Source organism: Trachurus japonicus, chromosome 8 (genome assembly GCF_045865225.1).
Source record: "Trachurus japonicus isolate A0001 chromosome 8, Traja_1.0".
Taxonomy (NCBI): Eukaryota; Metazoa; Chordata; class Actinopteri; order Carangiformes; family Carangidae; genus Trachurus; species Trachurus japonicus.
In genome coordinates, this window is record NC_140914.1 from 22266180 (window position 1) to 22282102 (window position 15923).

Consider the following 15923-nt stretch of genomic DNA (forward strand, 5'->3'; position numbering starts at 1 on the left):
GATGGGGGTAAATGTCACATATTGTCCCTTTAATGTGTGTCTGGAAGCAACTGCATACAGTAGTGTAATGTTATAAGGTGAATAACTGGTTTAGGATGGTTGTACCTGACAGCCTTCATGGGCTCATAGTATTGAGTAGTATACAGTAGCTGTATTAACAGGACACAGTGTTTTGTTTAGAGACAGCCAGTCAAATATTACTCAAAATAAACACAGCTCTTCACAACTTTCGACATCAACAGATCAATTAGTTAAAATTATTCAAATTCATTGAAAACTCATAGTAGTCATGGTTTTAATTCAATGACTTTAATAGATATTGATGGAAATCTTTCAAATGTCATAGAAGATGTGTTGAATGTGTTTCCTCATGTTGAAATTAATTGTTAAATGGAAAACACAGTGTGACCACCCTGTAGTACCATGTGTGACCTCCAGGTGGCAGCAGATATTTACAGAACTTAGAAATTATTTCTACCTGTCAACTCAATCACACATACTGCATACTCAAACAGAGAGTAGGAATTAAACTTCAGTGAATGTTGTAGGATAAAATATGGTACTTTGGTGCTGATACTTTTGGATTTTGTAGAATAACCTGCATCACGTAGCACAAACTTCAAAAGCTTCTTTGGTGACATGCATGGACAGTTATCCCAAGTCTGACTACATCTACTTCTTGGTTGGGTTTCCCAGTCTCAGTCTATATACTGTAAATAAATAAACATAGGCGCTGCAAAACTGTATTCAGTTCTGCTGTTGATCAAATGTTTTCATTCCTCTCCATGTCTCCACCAAGTATTGCTGAAATGACATCTCAAAAGCACAGATGTATGTACACATGTCCATGTCTTAAATGTAAGTGGGTTTTTTTCTGCGTGGTTTTTGGGCTCCATCCACCTTTTCTTCTGTCTCTCCCACTCTCTTCTCTCTCCCTGGTTCCCACGCTTGTCGACTGATCATTAGTGGGGATTTACTGTGGGAAGTGATAAGAGAGCGGACCTATTACACACAGACTGCTAGGACAGTAGTAGAGCAGAATGTAATAGAATACATCAGAATAAAGCTCAATTATAGAAGCTGTCAAGGAAAATTATCATGTTGCTCAGTTTAGTCGTATCTGCCTATTATGAATTCAACATCACTGTCACAGCACGCACAATTATTATATTTTCAACATATTTAAAGTTTAATTTGAAAATATTTGTACTGATAAGACAGGGGTGTTGTGTTTTACTCCTGCCCTCAGCTGCTCATGATAAAATCCTAGTTACAGTTTACCAAGAGGCACAGGTGGCGCAGTACTGATTTGTGTCCACAGGGGTCAGTGTGCAGCCATCAGCAGCCTGCTCCCTCATTGCAGTGAAGTAGGGAAAAAAAGCAGCACAGAGAGCAAATTGTAGAACCACCAGGAATTTTTCTACAGCTTAACATAACAGGAGCTGGTGGAAAAATGGCTGCTACTCTGAGAGATGCATTTGTGCTGTGGACTTTAGTCGTGGATTTAAATCAAAGCAGTTGACATGGATGTAAAGTGACACTTTATTGATCACCCATGGGGAGATCAGAGCTCAGGGTCAGTGGCAAATGGAGATTGAGGATCAGCATCTAGCTCAAGGACACACAGGAAGGATGAGCCTACAGTAGGGCCTCAGAATCATGGTTTCCTGTTTTGAGGGGTGGGAATTTAAAGACTTATATTAAAAGTCTGTCCTGTAGACCTTTCTACCAAGTTTTAAGGTGTAGTTTGAGCTGTGGTTTACCAAGAGAAACCTGACAAGAAATGCTAAACACAGGCCTCAAACTGTTTCCCCCTCCAACCTGTGGAGACATAGGCTCATCTTTATTGAAAATACACATGTGGCAGGAAGAGAGCCTGAGCAGAATCACTGAGGGACTACTGAACAGAAACTAAACCTGGCCTCAGGTCGTGAATGCACCAGGGTCAGAGTGTTAGCTGAATGCAGAACGTCTTGTCAATGGACTGGGATCACACTCAGATAGGGGTGTGATCAACATCAATCAACACTTCATTTTCTTTGCCGTGAATCCATAGAGGGGGAGCTGATCTATTTCATTAGGAGAACTTTTCATCTATAGGTTTATCATGTTGGCAGCTGAGTCAAAACAAATACACAAACCCCTTTCTAGTCCCAGATGTAACAGTCCTGATGGACTGTGCAGTGCAACTAAATTAACCTGTATGTTGTTGGCATCAGTTGACAACATACTGATAACGCATGTGAAATGAATATTATGTCAGTATATTTCCCTCTATACCCATTAAATACAGCATTTGGGGGTTCAGAGCAGATGTTAATGTTACTGGAGAGGATTTCTTTTTAGGTTTGCATGTTCTGATCTGTCTTGACAAGCCCAATGGAAGGCATGCATGCTCGCCATGAATGTCAATACCATCTCACTGTCCCCACGGGGCGTCATCTGAAACAGACTTCACTAATTTTGCGGCACACATGCAAGTAGAAGCTGGAAGGATGAACATGAGAATCCTGCTTCAACTCCAATGAGGCTGCTTTACATGGGAAAAGGTGCACTGCCAACACCCACGCCGCTGTGCACATACAGTATTCTGCTGTTACTGCACTCTTATCTCCTTTCACCCTCCCTATAGACTCAAATACACGCGTTATCTTTGCCGCTCTCACACACATACACACACATCTATGCACGCTCCCATACATGCTCTTTGCAATTAGCTATACTGTATGCAAGTATGTATCTCACATGCAGATTCAGTCACATGTACGTAACACATCTACGCCTGCACAAGCAGATCAATTCACTCACTTATACACCAGCACAAAAACATGCACACACCCCTCTTCTATTTACTGTAATTGTCCTTTGAGACCATTTGGCATGCTACTCTCTTTATAGCTCCCCACAAACAGGATTTGATGGTCACTTTAACACGCATCATCTAATATTTATTGACCTGCTCTGCTGAGGGCTTAATGTTGGCCATAGGGTCTTTGCTGTGGTTAACTTCTTGGATCTTAGCGTAGCATCGTGCTTCAACAGCAAGAAGATCTCATTTCTCTGACATCTTGGTGTGTTCTAACACTGAGCTCACTGGGTAGATCTGCTTCCAGTCCTGCTTTAAGAGCATGTTGTACGTTCCATGCAGCACTAAGAGCTGTGTGGCCTGAAAAGTTTCACTCTACTTTCATATAAAGTTAGGTGCACTGTGGTGATAATGCAAGACAGACTAGATTCAGTATTATTTTACAATTGCGTGTGACATTTTTAGTCTAATGTGTCTTGTAATCATGGCAGCCCATAATTTTGCTGCACAGAGCAAGTTGTCTCTTCTCCTCTTCTTTTCCCAGCAGTCCTTTGTTATCTGAGAAATGAGTCTCAAATAAAGCTAGAATCCCTCTATTTCTTCATTTACTCTTTAACTACCACAGAAGATGCAGTTACTGTAAGTGCAGCATCATTTACCGTGAGCATCACAATTACATTTATTTTGATCACCCCACCGCATGTCAGTGTTGCCATAATGATGTCATGTACTGTAACAAGCAGAGGTGTGGTTCGTCAGAAAATTGTCAGAAAGCTTTCAACAAAAATTGACCTGATGCAAAAGGGACAGCAGTGATCCAAAACAGAAATAGATGAGGCTGGGTCCAAAATTCTGCCATCTTTCCCCACATTAATGTCTCCAAAGTGCATCAAAAACACATTCTCCCCGTGTGATGACCAAACATCACATGGGTTATAAGGTCAGGGCCGTCACTGATGAGAGTGGATACAATTTAGACAGAGCCCAGCTTGGATGTGAACATTAGAGTATCTCAGTTGCGATGAACTTACACCGTGCTTGACCTGTGGAGGTCACAAAAATTCAGACTGGTGCAATGAATGAGTAACATGTCAGACCACATGGCTTAGTTTAAACAGGTTTGTTTCTAAAAAAGTAATGTGAACCCTAGACCAGCTAAGAACAAGAAACTACACGTTATCACGACCTTAAGGAAATTCAGATACCAAGAGAGCATTTGTAGATGGATTTATCCTCATCTTTGGGTTGGAGGGGGGTCGCCTCTCTGAGAGGGGGAGTCTGGTGAGGCTGGTGTGTAGAATTAACACTCTTGCTGAGGAGTTGTCCAGGGTTACCGTCTCTTTTAAATATTCAAGCATTAAATTTAAAAAACTAAAATGTTTTACCCTCTCTCTTCACACAATGTGACCCTATACTACATTAAAAACATTACTGAAGTACATCAGCTAAGTACTTTGTAATGTGTGTGTATTTGTGTATGGTAGCTAGGAAAGGTTTTGTGTGTGTGTGTGTGTGTGTGTGTGTGTGTGTGTGTGTGTGTGTGTGTGTGTGTGTGTGTGTGTGTGTGTGTGTGTGTGTGTGTGTGTGTGTGTGTGTGTGTGTGTGTGTTTTTAATGTGCTACAGTTTTCCCTGGTGACATCCCTAAGACACAGAGGCACTAGCCCTGCTTCTGGTAATTGGATGTGACCTCACAATTTGACCAGCAACAATAATTGCACACAGGCAAACACACACACACACACACACACACACACACACACACACACACACACACACACACACACACACACTCATATACACTCAAAACTCAATCGCGGGGGATTTTTACAGAAGTCTGGTATACAATTACAAGCCAATAACAGGCAGCCACAAAAGAAGGATTAGTGTTGGAAGTGGCAACCTTCATCTGTCTACATGGTCATTACAGTCAGATCTGGAGACCCCAAGGCTCTAACCCCCAGCATAACTCTAGGCGTTCTGGTGTGTGTAAGTTTGTGTTTGTGTGACTAATTTAATTTGTTGGTTTCAGGGGAGAGTTAGTGACAGGAGGCACTCCTCAAATTTGGGTCACACACACATACACAGAGGAGTTGACACAAACATTTGCCACATGCTAACTATGGGTAAAATTTAACTGTAATGCCCCTAGCAAGTTACTTGCAGGTGCTTAATTAAATCCTAACACCCTTATGCACAACAGTGAACACTGTAATGCTCGGGGTCATGTCAACACAAGTGCAAAAGGATTTCTTTGAACCCACCTACAGCGTGACATATATGTAAAGAGTTTGGACAGATTGTAATGTCGTGTTCTGCTTGGGTTAATTAGGCTCCACCTTGCGAAACATGCAAAGAACCAATGGGCCTCATTCACCAATATCTTCTTTGATTCTTTCAGGAGGTTCTTAAGAAAACTCTACGTCAGATTCATCAACGTGTTCTTAAACCGCAAAATTGTTCGCTGCTATGTTCCTTCATAGATGAATGCCATCTCCTCATAAATAGGGTCATTTTTTAATGAATCTTTTACAATTCTTTTTTCAAAAAAGGCAATGTAGGTGATACATAAAGGACAGTGCTAAATATTTTGTCCAGTGCAGAGGCCAATAATATATAGGAACCATTAGTGTAATTTCCTATAGGTTAGACAGCCATTACTGGCAGCATGTCAGTGTAAAGTCAGTATTTGGTTTTGTTTTATACCAAATAAATCTTCACTCAGATATGTTTTATTTTGTAGAAAAAGGTTGGAAAAAAGATTGACGAATGAATTAAATTAGTGCTTATTGTGCTATTAAAACCCCATCCATTCAAATATAGCTTGTCTAATTACCTTTAAGGCATGAGACAGCTAATGTGCTACCACTGAAAATAAACTCAAGATTCAAACAATTAAAAAAAAGGCTGAATGTTCCTGCATTAGCACTGCTGTGCTTCGTGGTCTCAGACACCGCTGTTGCTAAATAGAGATGCAGAAACTCATTGATCGTCTTGTGTGTGTGACTGATCCTCACAGCCCCCCGGTGTGTGTGTCTGTTTATGCACACCAGCAAAATGATACAGATTTCCTTTTTTCCCAATGGTCATTTTAAATAATTACCCATAATGCAGTTCGTTACCAGAAAGTCAGATTTATTTTTGATTTTTTTTTTCTTTTTATGCTGGTGATTCGGAAAGTCAAACTCTACATTTTAGATGCAGGACCATTTGCTGTTTCTGTCCACAAAATGTTTGTACTGATGTTTCTCCCTCTCTTTTCCTCCTCTCTTCTTTTTTCCTCTCCCTCAAGTCAAAGAGGGTAGGAATCTGGTTCCCATGGACCCGAATGGTCTCTCGGACCCCTATGTGAAGCTTAAACTGATTCCTGATCCCCGCAGCGAGAGTAAACAGAAGACCAAAACCATCAAGTGCTGCCTCAACCCCACCTGGAATGAGACCTTTAAATTGTAAGACCCCAGTACCCCATGTTTTTATTTCAGTAGTTCAATCTGTCGCTGCCTTTTCCTCTCTTCTCCTTTATTCATTTTATCCCCTTGTTATCTCTCTTTCTTCTCTTTCATCTTTCTCAGCTTGGTGTTTTAAAAGCATCACTTTATGCTCATCTTCCCAAGCATATGTAACCGCTGGCACTCAGATAAAAACATCTGGCTCCTTATTCATAAAACCTTGCTGTTGGGGTCGGTTCCTGCAGTTGGCTCCAATTACATTCTTAATAAGCCACATTGCACTTTGCATGGAAGAAGACAGAGATTTGCATTTTCAGGCATCTGGATGCAGATGCTCAGTTTGAAAGGCATTTTTGCACCTATCCAACAAATGGAAATAACATAGTTCAAATGCTTTAAATTGGAGGATGTCAATCATCCAGTTGTTGATTGTCTTTATTTCTCCCCCAGCCACCTGAAGGAGTACGACAAGGACCGCCGCCTGTCTGTGGAGGTGTGGGACTGGGATCTGACCAGCCGCAACGACTTCATGGGATCACTGTCCTTCGGCATCTCAGAGCTCCAGAAACAAGGAGTGGATGGATGGTGAGATTAAAGGAGGGATGGAGGGATAACTGGAGGAGGGGATGGAGAGATGTGAGGCAGAGAAACAGCACAGGTAGAGGAGGAGGGAGAGTGAAGGTGACCTTGTTCATTACTGCACTGTTGGAGAAATACTTTAGTTTGGAGCTCCTTTTTTCATTCATGCCAAAGCATCTCTGCCCTGTCTGTTTATCTCTGCTTCTTTATCTCTCCACTGCCCTCCCTCCCACTCACTCTCTGTAGCTCAGTCTCTATATCTCTCTATCTTCCTCTCTTCCTATCTTTTTGCTGACGCTGCCCTGTCAGGGATTTTAATGAGATGCCAGTGTTTGAGGTGGAATGGTGGAGGTGGAGAGATGCCATTAAAAACTTGATATTCACAGCAGAGAGAACTTGTGTAAGTGTGTGTTTTCCTCTGCTACATTTATGAGCAGATCCAGAGCCTCACACCTGCTGGCACCAGGAGCCGAGGGGAGGAACATAATGAAAGTGAGATGAACACAGCAGCTCATGTTTACAGCTAAACGTCTGTATGTTTCTGTAGGTCTGGGCCCTCTGTGGGAGGAATTTGAAATTCTATTCAAAAGAGTTGCGCGTGTGACTTCATCTCACTTTTCTATTGTCTGTAAATGGCTACATAGCCGAACAAGATGGTTTCCCATTTATAACAAGTGAGGGTCTTCCCTATCAACATGCAGCAAAAGATTTGATCATAAGATGGAAAATATATTACATGCCTAAAATATGAACTATACAGCAATGGCGATTCACCAGCAAGCGTGCCAACATGTGAAGGAATCAGGAACTTGCTGATAAGAATGATCACAAACAGCAGGACATGTGTTTTCTGGGAAAATAATAGCTGAGAAAAAGCATTAAGCCCAGTGCTGGTTCTATGAGTTTTGCTCTGAGGAATGAGGTTGTGGCATCAGTTGCAACAGGGCCAATATGGAAAATTACTGTCTGTTGATTGTATGAAATGATAAGCATCTCGGCTGCGCTTTGGCCCATCTCCGTCAGATCCCTGTGAAGGAGTGTGAATTACTAAATAATGGGCTGATTATTCTCAGAGGCTTTAAATCGGACTGCGCTACCTGTCAGCAGGCTCAGCTAATGGCAGCAGTTTAACGCTTCAATCGCATAAACTAATTGTGAATTGATTTGACTGGAAATATTCTCTCTTCAGGTTTAAGCTGCTCTCCCAGGAAGAAGGCGAGTACTTCAATGTTCCTGTTCCTCCGGAGGGGGAGGAGGGCAACGAGGAACTACGGCAGAAATTTGAGGTGTGCACACATTTGTAGATTTAGTCCCATTGTGTTAAAGTTTATATGAATTTAAGCTTGCATATGATTGGTATGGTAGGCTTGTGAGTGAGTGTGTGTGTGTGTGTGTGCACACAGTGCATCTTTGTGTGTCTGAGTGAGAGCCTCTCTCTGGGAGAGCTGTTAGCAGTTGGCAGACACACTTATAGTACCATCCGGTCTGGCACACTCCAGACGTGTATTTGTGTGTGTGTGTGTATGTGTGTGGCTGACCAATAGGCCCACTCATTAACACATTTGGCAAAGGATAACCCCGCTCTGTGCATTTCCTTGTTTTTCTTCTCTTTCCCTCTTCTCCTTCTGTCTTGCTGTTGCTGAGCCTCAAAACATTAGAGACTCATTTTGTTGTTGATCACAGAGTTAAGTGGAAGTGTCTGGGGGCACAGTTTTTACTTGTGTTTCCTCCACTGTCTCTGCTGTTGCTCCAGCAGTGGTTTAAGAACAGGCTTAAGTTTGAAGACAGTGGCATTTAGCAGTTGTTTCCTGCTGTCAGACCAGCTGATGATTCTGACTCTGATTCCATCTTTGAGAACTTTACTTCTTAAATATATGTTTGTGTGATTCTTAGATAAGTATTTGATCATTTTAACTATCACATTCAGACTATTAGCTAAACACAATGGGTTAAGAGTGTGAATATTGGCTTTGTAAGGAGTTGTTGTAGCTGAACTAGCCTCCATTTCTCTCCTCTCCAACTCGTTTGGCTTCCTCCTCTCTTCTTCAGTTATCTGCCTTGTCCTCAGTCACCTTCATTGCCCCCCTGTGTGTTCCTCTCTCCTTATCTGTTTTTCTTCCCCTCCATCTTCTCAAGGTCATGGTCCTCAGACGTTCACTGAGACACATTCTCAGGGGGCCAGCTATCACACAAACATACTCACAAGTGTGTTGGCAACCTCTTGGGTGAAGCTCAGAGAGAAAGAAAGACACAGGGAGAGACAGAGAGAAATTTCACTTTGGTAACATGACCTGCATGCCTCCATTCCATCCCATCCAGAACCACACACACACACACACACACACACACACACACACACACACACACACACACACACACACACACATACCAAACAGTCACAGTAATAAATAATGCATGTCATGGGTATGCACATGTGCTTGTGAATAACACTCCAAATGTTCTTCAGGGGCAATTAAGGAGGAGATTATTTTAGGCTTCTTTATACTTGTCTTATAGTGTATTACTCTTACAGTTTCTAGATACTTTTCTAATTAGGATTTTACACTCAGAACATGATGAGCTTGTAAAGATGATGTGTTGATGGCAAAGGTAAAATAGAAATTAAAATGGCTCCAACTCATCAAACAAATGCTACTTAAATTAAAGATAAAAATAATATAATATCGACCTCTGATGCTTCAAGTATATTTTGCAAGTGTAAGTAATACTAACAAACTATTTTCTATCTTTCAATATTTTTCAGAGTTTTTATCAGTCTGTCTGCATTTCTCTCATTTCTCTCTCTTCTCTTCACATGCATGGGTGTGAATGAAAGGAGTGTGAAGGGGAGGGCTGAGGAAAGATAAAGCTGCACTGAGGTATAGAGATGTGAGATCAAGATGCACAGGCAGTGAGAGACGAGTTATTGACAGCAAGACAAACGCAGCAGGTTTCAACTTTAAAACTAAGTGTTAATTTACTGCAGTTTCCAAAGGCTGCAGCAAACAAATATTATGTGTATGCAAGGGAGGTGGCAATAATTCACTGATATATGGGATGATAACCTCACAGTCACCCAAACAAATCACCTGCAGAGACAAGCTTGCAGTTGTTGGTTAACAAGCCAAACCACATACAAAATAACAGAGTGTTACTCCCTCTACATTTGCTGATTTGATTTGAGTAGTGTTGCTATTGGATTTTATTTACATGCGACTCACAGTGATGGTGAATTTGCAGCCATTTCACCCCTGCTTTGTTGCCTCTTCTGTAATATTGTTCACAAAGGGGAGATATTATCGCAGTCATTTATTCACAGTATCTCAGACCCACGATCAGAACTAGGAGGGCCGACTGTGTATGAACATGGCTGCATTAGGATAGTTTCTGTGACGAGACAGCTAAAGGTCTTCAGAGGCCATAATGTATTGCAAGAACCATGTCAAACCACGTTTAAGCCTCTCAGGTTTTGTGACGTTTTATCAGATGTTTCTGTTTCCATTTATATTTTTTATAGTAATATTTTATAAACTGTACAAAAAATACTTGATCGTAGACAGAGACAGACAAAGAGAGCAGCATTAATCTCCAAAGGCTTTGAGAGAGTTGCCCTCTGCATGGTCTGCTGCTCACGATTTTACCTTGACTGCTCCTCTGTGTGTGTGGTGTGTCTGTATGTGTGTGTGTGTGTGTGTGTGTGCCACAACAGATGGAGACAGATAGAGCCTTTTATCCATAGATGAGTCAAAAATGTATGGGTTGCATCACACAGAGTACACAACAAACAGCAGCAGAGTAGTTGGAGGCTTCACTCTGTCAATTTTCAAGATGAGTAGAGAAATTACTGCAGGACAGAGGAAGTGCAGGGAGACACAGCAATTTAAGATGAGATGTGATAAGATCATATGTATTCATCCTGTGTGTCCGTGTCTGAGTGTGTAGGCGCTTTGTTAATGTCTTAAGATCATAGATAAACTGTAGCACAGCTTTACAAAGTGGAGAATGAGATTTTAATAGAAGATTCCTATGACGGAGAAAGGACAAGGTCGAGGCAGAGATGGATAAATTGAGAGAGAGTTAGAAATGAAACACGGAGTGAAAAGAGGAGATGGACAGGGAAGTGACAGACATGAATAAATGGAGAGTCAGAGACACAGGCCACATGTATAAAGATGAAACTAAAATGAATTATTTTAGAGAAGAGAGACAGTTCAAAAACTTTCAGAGTGAGTGAGTGGGAGAGAGCGCTTGAAGGACAGAAACAAGGGAGGTGGTGACAGTCAAGACTGAACTGAGTGACAGATGCACAGGGAGGCCATGTTTGTTATGGAAAGTGTGGGGAGTAAGCATGCACAGAATAAATGAAAGGCTAAAACTTTCCCCTATTAACATAAATGGCATTTCCACCTTTGGCACTAAAACTAAACATTTATTTGTCCTATTTACATACCCCACATTTTGAAAAAATAGTTTTTATCCGGCAAAACTTGTTGTTCGGTGTTCAAGAAAAGTTTTGTATTAGAACTATGGTGTCCATAATCTGACATTTAAGACTTCTGAATGTGATTTTATAAACCAGTAAATGTGGTCGGCTGCATTTCTACATTTTCTTTCTCATTTTGTTTTACTCTTGTGGTCATGAGTGTGTGAAATATGTGCTGTGTGTAAAATGTGAACATTTCAGTTTAAAGTCTTGCTTTCTATATCTTTTGATCAGTGTTCAGTGATACAAGGTGGGAGGGGGGAAAACACTACACATCACACAGAGCTTCTCTGAGTCGAGTATTAAGCACAGGGGGTTGATTTTAAAGGGACAGTTCAGTTTTTTTGAAGTGGGGTTGTATGAGCTACAAATGGCCATTAAGTACACTAGATGCAGTAGAAAGATCTCTGCTCTCCCCTACTGATAAACACCGGCGCATCGTGCTGCACCGAGACACAGGCAATACACTGTTGTCAATGAGGAATGACTAATCAGTGTATTTTCGCCACCTACGAAAAGTCCCGTCTCAACTTGATACACCAGTTCAAGAGTATGATCTTAAGTAAAAATTTACAATGCATCAGCTGGTCGGAAAAGTTTGTTTATGTGGTACTACCCAACTCAATCAGTATTCCTCCGTGCTGGTTCGGTGCAGCGCGATGCGCCAGTGTTTTTTAGTGGGGGAGAGCACAGACCTTTCTACAGCATCTAGTGTAGGCTACTTAATGGACATTTGTAGCTCATACAACCCCACTTCAAAAAAGCTGAACTATCCCTTTGAGGTGACTGGTGGTTAGAACATTAATTTCAATCTACCGTCATGGATTTTTAATAAAAAAATTGGCCAATAGTGATCAGTGGCAGATCAATCCTAATATTAGAATCATGTTGCAATACAGTCACTGATTTCACTGTAGCGAGAAAGTTTCAGTTGTTTTAGTCTGATCTTGTCCTGTGTCTCTTTCCTTCATCCAGAGAGCTAAGATCGGACCAGGCAAGAACACAGATGGGAAGTCGGCCAATGCTGCCTCCCGCTTCGACTCCAATGGCAACCAAGACCGCATGAAGCTGGCCGACTTTAACTTCCTGATGGTGTTGGGAAAGGGCAGCTTTGGCAAGGTGAGGCCATGTGTGTGTGTGTGTGTGTGTGTGTGTGTGTTTGTGTGCTTGCACCTGTCTTGTCTCTGTACCAACACATACTGTGTGTAGACAAACAGCTGAGATGCGAGTGAAAGTGTGAATTAAAATGTGTGCCCACTTTGGCAGCAGATGGAGAATGAATCGTTGTCACCTGACAACTGGAATACCGTCCATGACAACATAACATTTTGTCCATTAGCTTTTCATTTGATTAACTGGAAGAGGTTCCTCTTTATTTACAGTGGCAAGTGCTCTTTAGCATTACAGGATTATAGTAAATGATAATGTGAATTATGGGGTTAGGGTTAGTTGCACAAATAGAGAATTGTTGTCATTAAGTCAGTAAACTTAGTAATGTTGGTTAAACATCAATATCTGTCAAAAATAGCTATACCCCCTGAGTGTACTGAATTGAACCAGAGTGTGTTTATTGCTTGTGGAGTCAACTATAAGACGAGCACTGGTGTTTCTCCTTTGCAAAGCTTCACAGTGTCACTTTCAGATCACAGTAGAAAAAGCAGCAGCCTCAACATACTTTGTTACTTTCTGTACCTTACATCACACCACAACACACTGACTCCAGCATTTATGGGTCGGATTCTGAATAAATACAGGATATATAGAAACCATGCACATGTGAACACATAGGGTAATATCAGTCTTTTTACTGCATGCTACTATATGATAAATACCACACTGAGGATTTGTGTGCACAACACACTGAGCTTATAGGAAAGCAAAGATAGACAGAAAGTCCTGGATAGAGATAGAAACAATTACAGGAGATGAAGCACAGGTAGACAGAGATGGATAAAGGGAAAGGGACGAAGAGACGTGACAAGTTGAGAGGGGGATGAAAGGATAGAGATGTGAGATGATGACGACAAGGTTGGCATGAATGAATCGAGCAAGAGGTAAAAACGTCAGACTGAATGAAAAGCGCAGTGAAAAGGGAGGGGGAAACCTCGGTGAGGGAAGAATGACATGAATGAGAAGAAGCAAAGGAAAGAAAGGGAGGGTGTGGCGAGAGAGAGAGAGAGAGCGAGAGAGAATGAGAGAAAATTGGGTAAAGGATGGGAAGAGCAGGAGGGTGGAGAGACAGGACAAGTGACAGAGAACAGCAGAGAGAAAAAGAGAGAGACCATTGTCTGTGTACCAGTCCTGTAAGCCGGCTGCCTGTTTCCATGGTAACAGGCATTTAAAGCTACACGGATGCGTCAACGTGGAGAGATGGAGCCGAGGCTCGATCGTTAGCGGAATACCAGACTCACTCGCATACACAGATTCCTGAGACATGCTCAGATATGCATGAGTACACATAAACACAGTGGATACACACACACACACACACACACACACACATATAGGCTACAGCTGGAGTCTGATACAACTGCACATGCATAAATGTACACACGTTCTTCCTTTAGGCCTATATTATATACACACATACACACATGTAAATTCTGTGAATACCAGTTGTAGCTGGCTGATGTGTGTATGTGAATACCATCTGATTTAAGACACACACACAAACACACTCACATGATGTGTATGTTACGTTAATGTTCCTGAGATTGCGTGGGAGGCTCCTTCAGATCTGTGCTCTGTGCTTAGTGTGTGTGGACATCACATGCTAACATTTCACTGTGGACCCGTTTACAGCGTGGTAATAACATACACACACGTACACGTCTGTCTCCGAGCTCTGCTGCTTCTGCTTGAATAGTATTGACATGTTTCTATACATCCATCAAAAGGGAATACGTGATTCAAATGCATAAGCACACATCTGTGGAGTGGGATTTCTGCACATAGTTCTTTGATCATAGCACCGTGAACAATCACCTCTGTCCTCGACATTGCAGATCAACCAAACTTTGGGTCAGTGGCCTGTTTGGTTTGGTTTTATAACAGATTTATGATTTTGAGTTCATAAATTAAACTGCTATTGAATTAATCTGCTTGTCATGAATTGCCAGGGTGTCATGATAACGTGAGACTTGCTGAAGCAATGTATATTCAAGTAGACCAGTAACCATGGCAACAGCTTTTGTTGTCATTACTGGTAAAGGTTAGGTTGCAGACTTGACTAATGATGCTCTTAATCAGTTTTTTTTTGTCCCGGCTCATCAGAAAGAAAGAGAAAGTAAAGAGACATCAAGGCTCAGTAAAGTTCTGCATGACCTGCTGTCAATCATCAGAATATAATGTGACCATGTGGTGCCGGTGCTGCAGGGTGACACCACCATTATTTATTTATATTCATCACTTACCCAGACCAACTAAAGCAAACCAGTTGTATCGTGTCTCGTTGTATTTTCTGTTTCAAATTAAACGACGGAGCGGTGGAGGGGGGGGGTTACGTACTGTCAAAAACCAGTCCTACTGTGACCCACAGCCACAGTCTGAGTGGGGCTGGATATGAAATACACACTATCTTGGTGGAAATAATGACTGCACACCACTGGAGACTACAAAGGCCACCATAATACAACACAGTGCAGAATAATGCAGTGCAGCAGAGTGTGGTTTCATTTATTCTCCCTGGGTAAATTCACTCTGCAAGGTCAGCAGAGAAAACACACTGGCATCTTTTACGACATATGACAGTTAATCTCCTCGGGACTGCTGCTCTGTCAAATGACCCTGAACAACTTTCTTGGATAAAAGGGCCAACAGTGACACACACCACCACTCATACTGATATAATGTAGCCAGTTTATGAATGGCACTGACCAAAATGGCCTCGAGTAAGACACTGACCCTTGGCGAGAAAATGACATGTAACACTGACTGCATCAAATTACATGCAAAACATGAGGGGAGTAATAAATAACAGAACATGTGCATCCTCCTTCATTTACCACCATGGCTACATGTGGTCTGTGCATCGTCTGTCCTCTGATTAAACCTGCTGGTTTTATGTCTTCCCTGTGTTGGTCTTGTCCTTGTCTTTGTGGTTGCATAAAACGAGCTTCAGGCCAGATGGTGTCCTTCCTCCCTGTTTTAACTTTATAGAGTTTGTATTTACATAGAGTCACTCTGCCACCATATGGGATGAGCTCACACACACAACCCAACACACACCCACTCACTCACAATTAATGACTTAATTTTTTTTTTTTATTCCTTTTGTCAAAGGACGCTACCAGAATACATCTTCAATAGATATCAGAAGTTCAATGCTGAACATTACAGTGCACATTCTTGAACTGTGGCTGCCCTCACACACACACACACACACACACACACACACACATATAGCTTTTTGTCCATCTGTGCTGCTCTCCCTGTAGAATCCCGTGCCCAGTAACCCCCCCATATTAACATACCTGAATATGTATTAGACATAAACAGGAAAGCAGCGAAGTTTTCAATCTCACAGGGAGGGAGGTGGATGTAAGGTCACTCTTATTGCTCTATTCCTGACAGGTTCAGAGAGAATAATGAGTGTGATATGTTTGCCAT

At 41.7% G+C, this 15923-nt stretch overlaps 1 protein-coding gene across 2 annotated transcripts in view; it reads left to right on the forward strand.

Annotated features, from left to right (window-relative positions):
• prkcbb (protein kinase C, beta b) overlaps nt 1–15923 on the forward strand; it is an 85079-nt gene that overhangs the window by 39145 nt on the left and 30011 nt on the right. For both annotated transcript variants that reach the window (XM_085784684.1, XM_085784683.1), the window contains exons 6-9: nt 6097–6253; nt 6704–6838; nt 8022–8118; nt 12291–12434. In XM_085784684.1, the coding sequence (XP_085640810.1) occupies nt 6097–6253; nt 6704–6838; nt 8022–8118; nt 12291–12434 (533 nt within the window). The remainder of the gene's footprint in view (nt 1–6096; nt 6254–6703; nt 6839–8021; nt 8119–12290; nt 12435–15923) is intronic.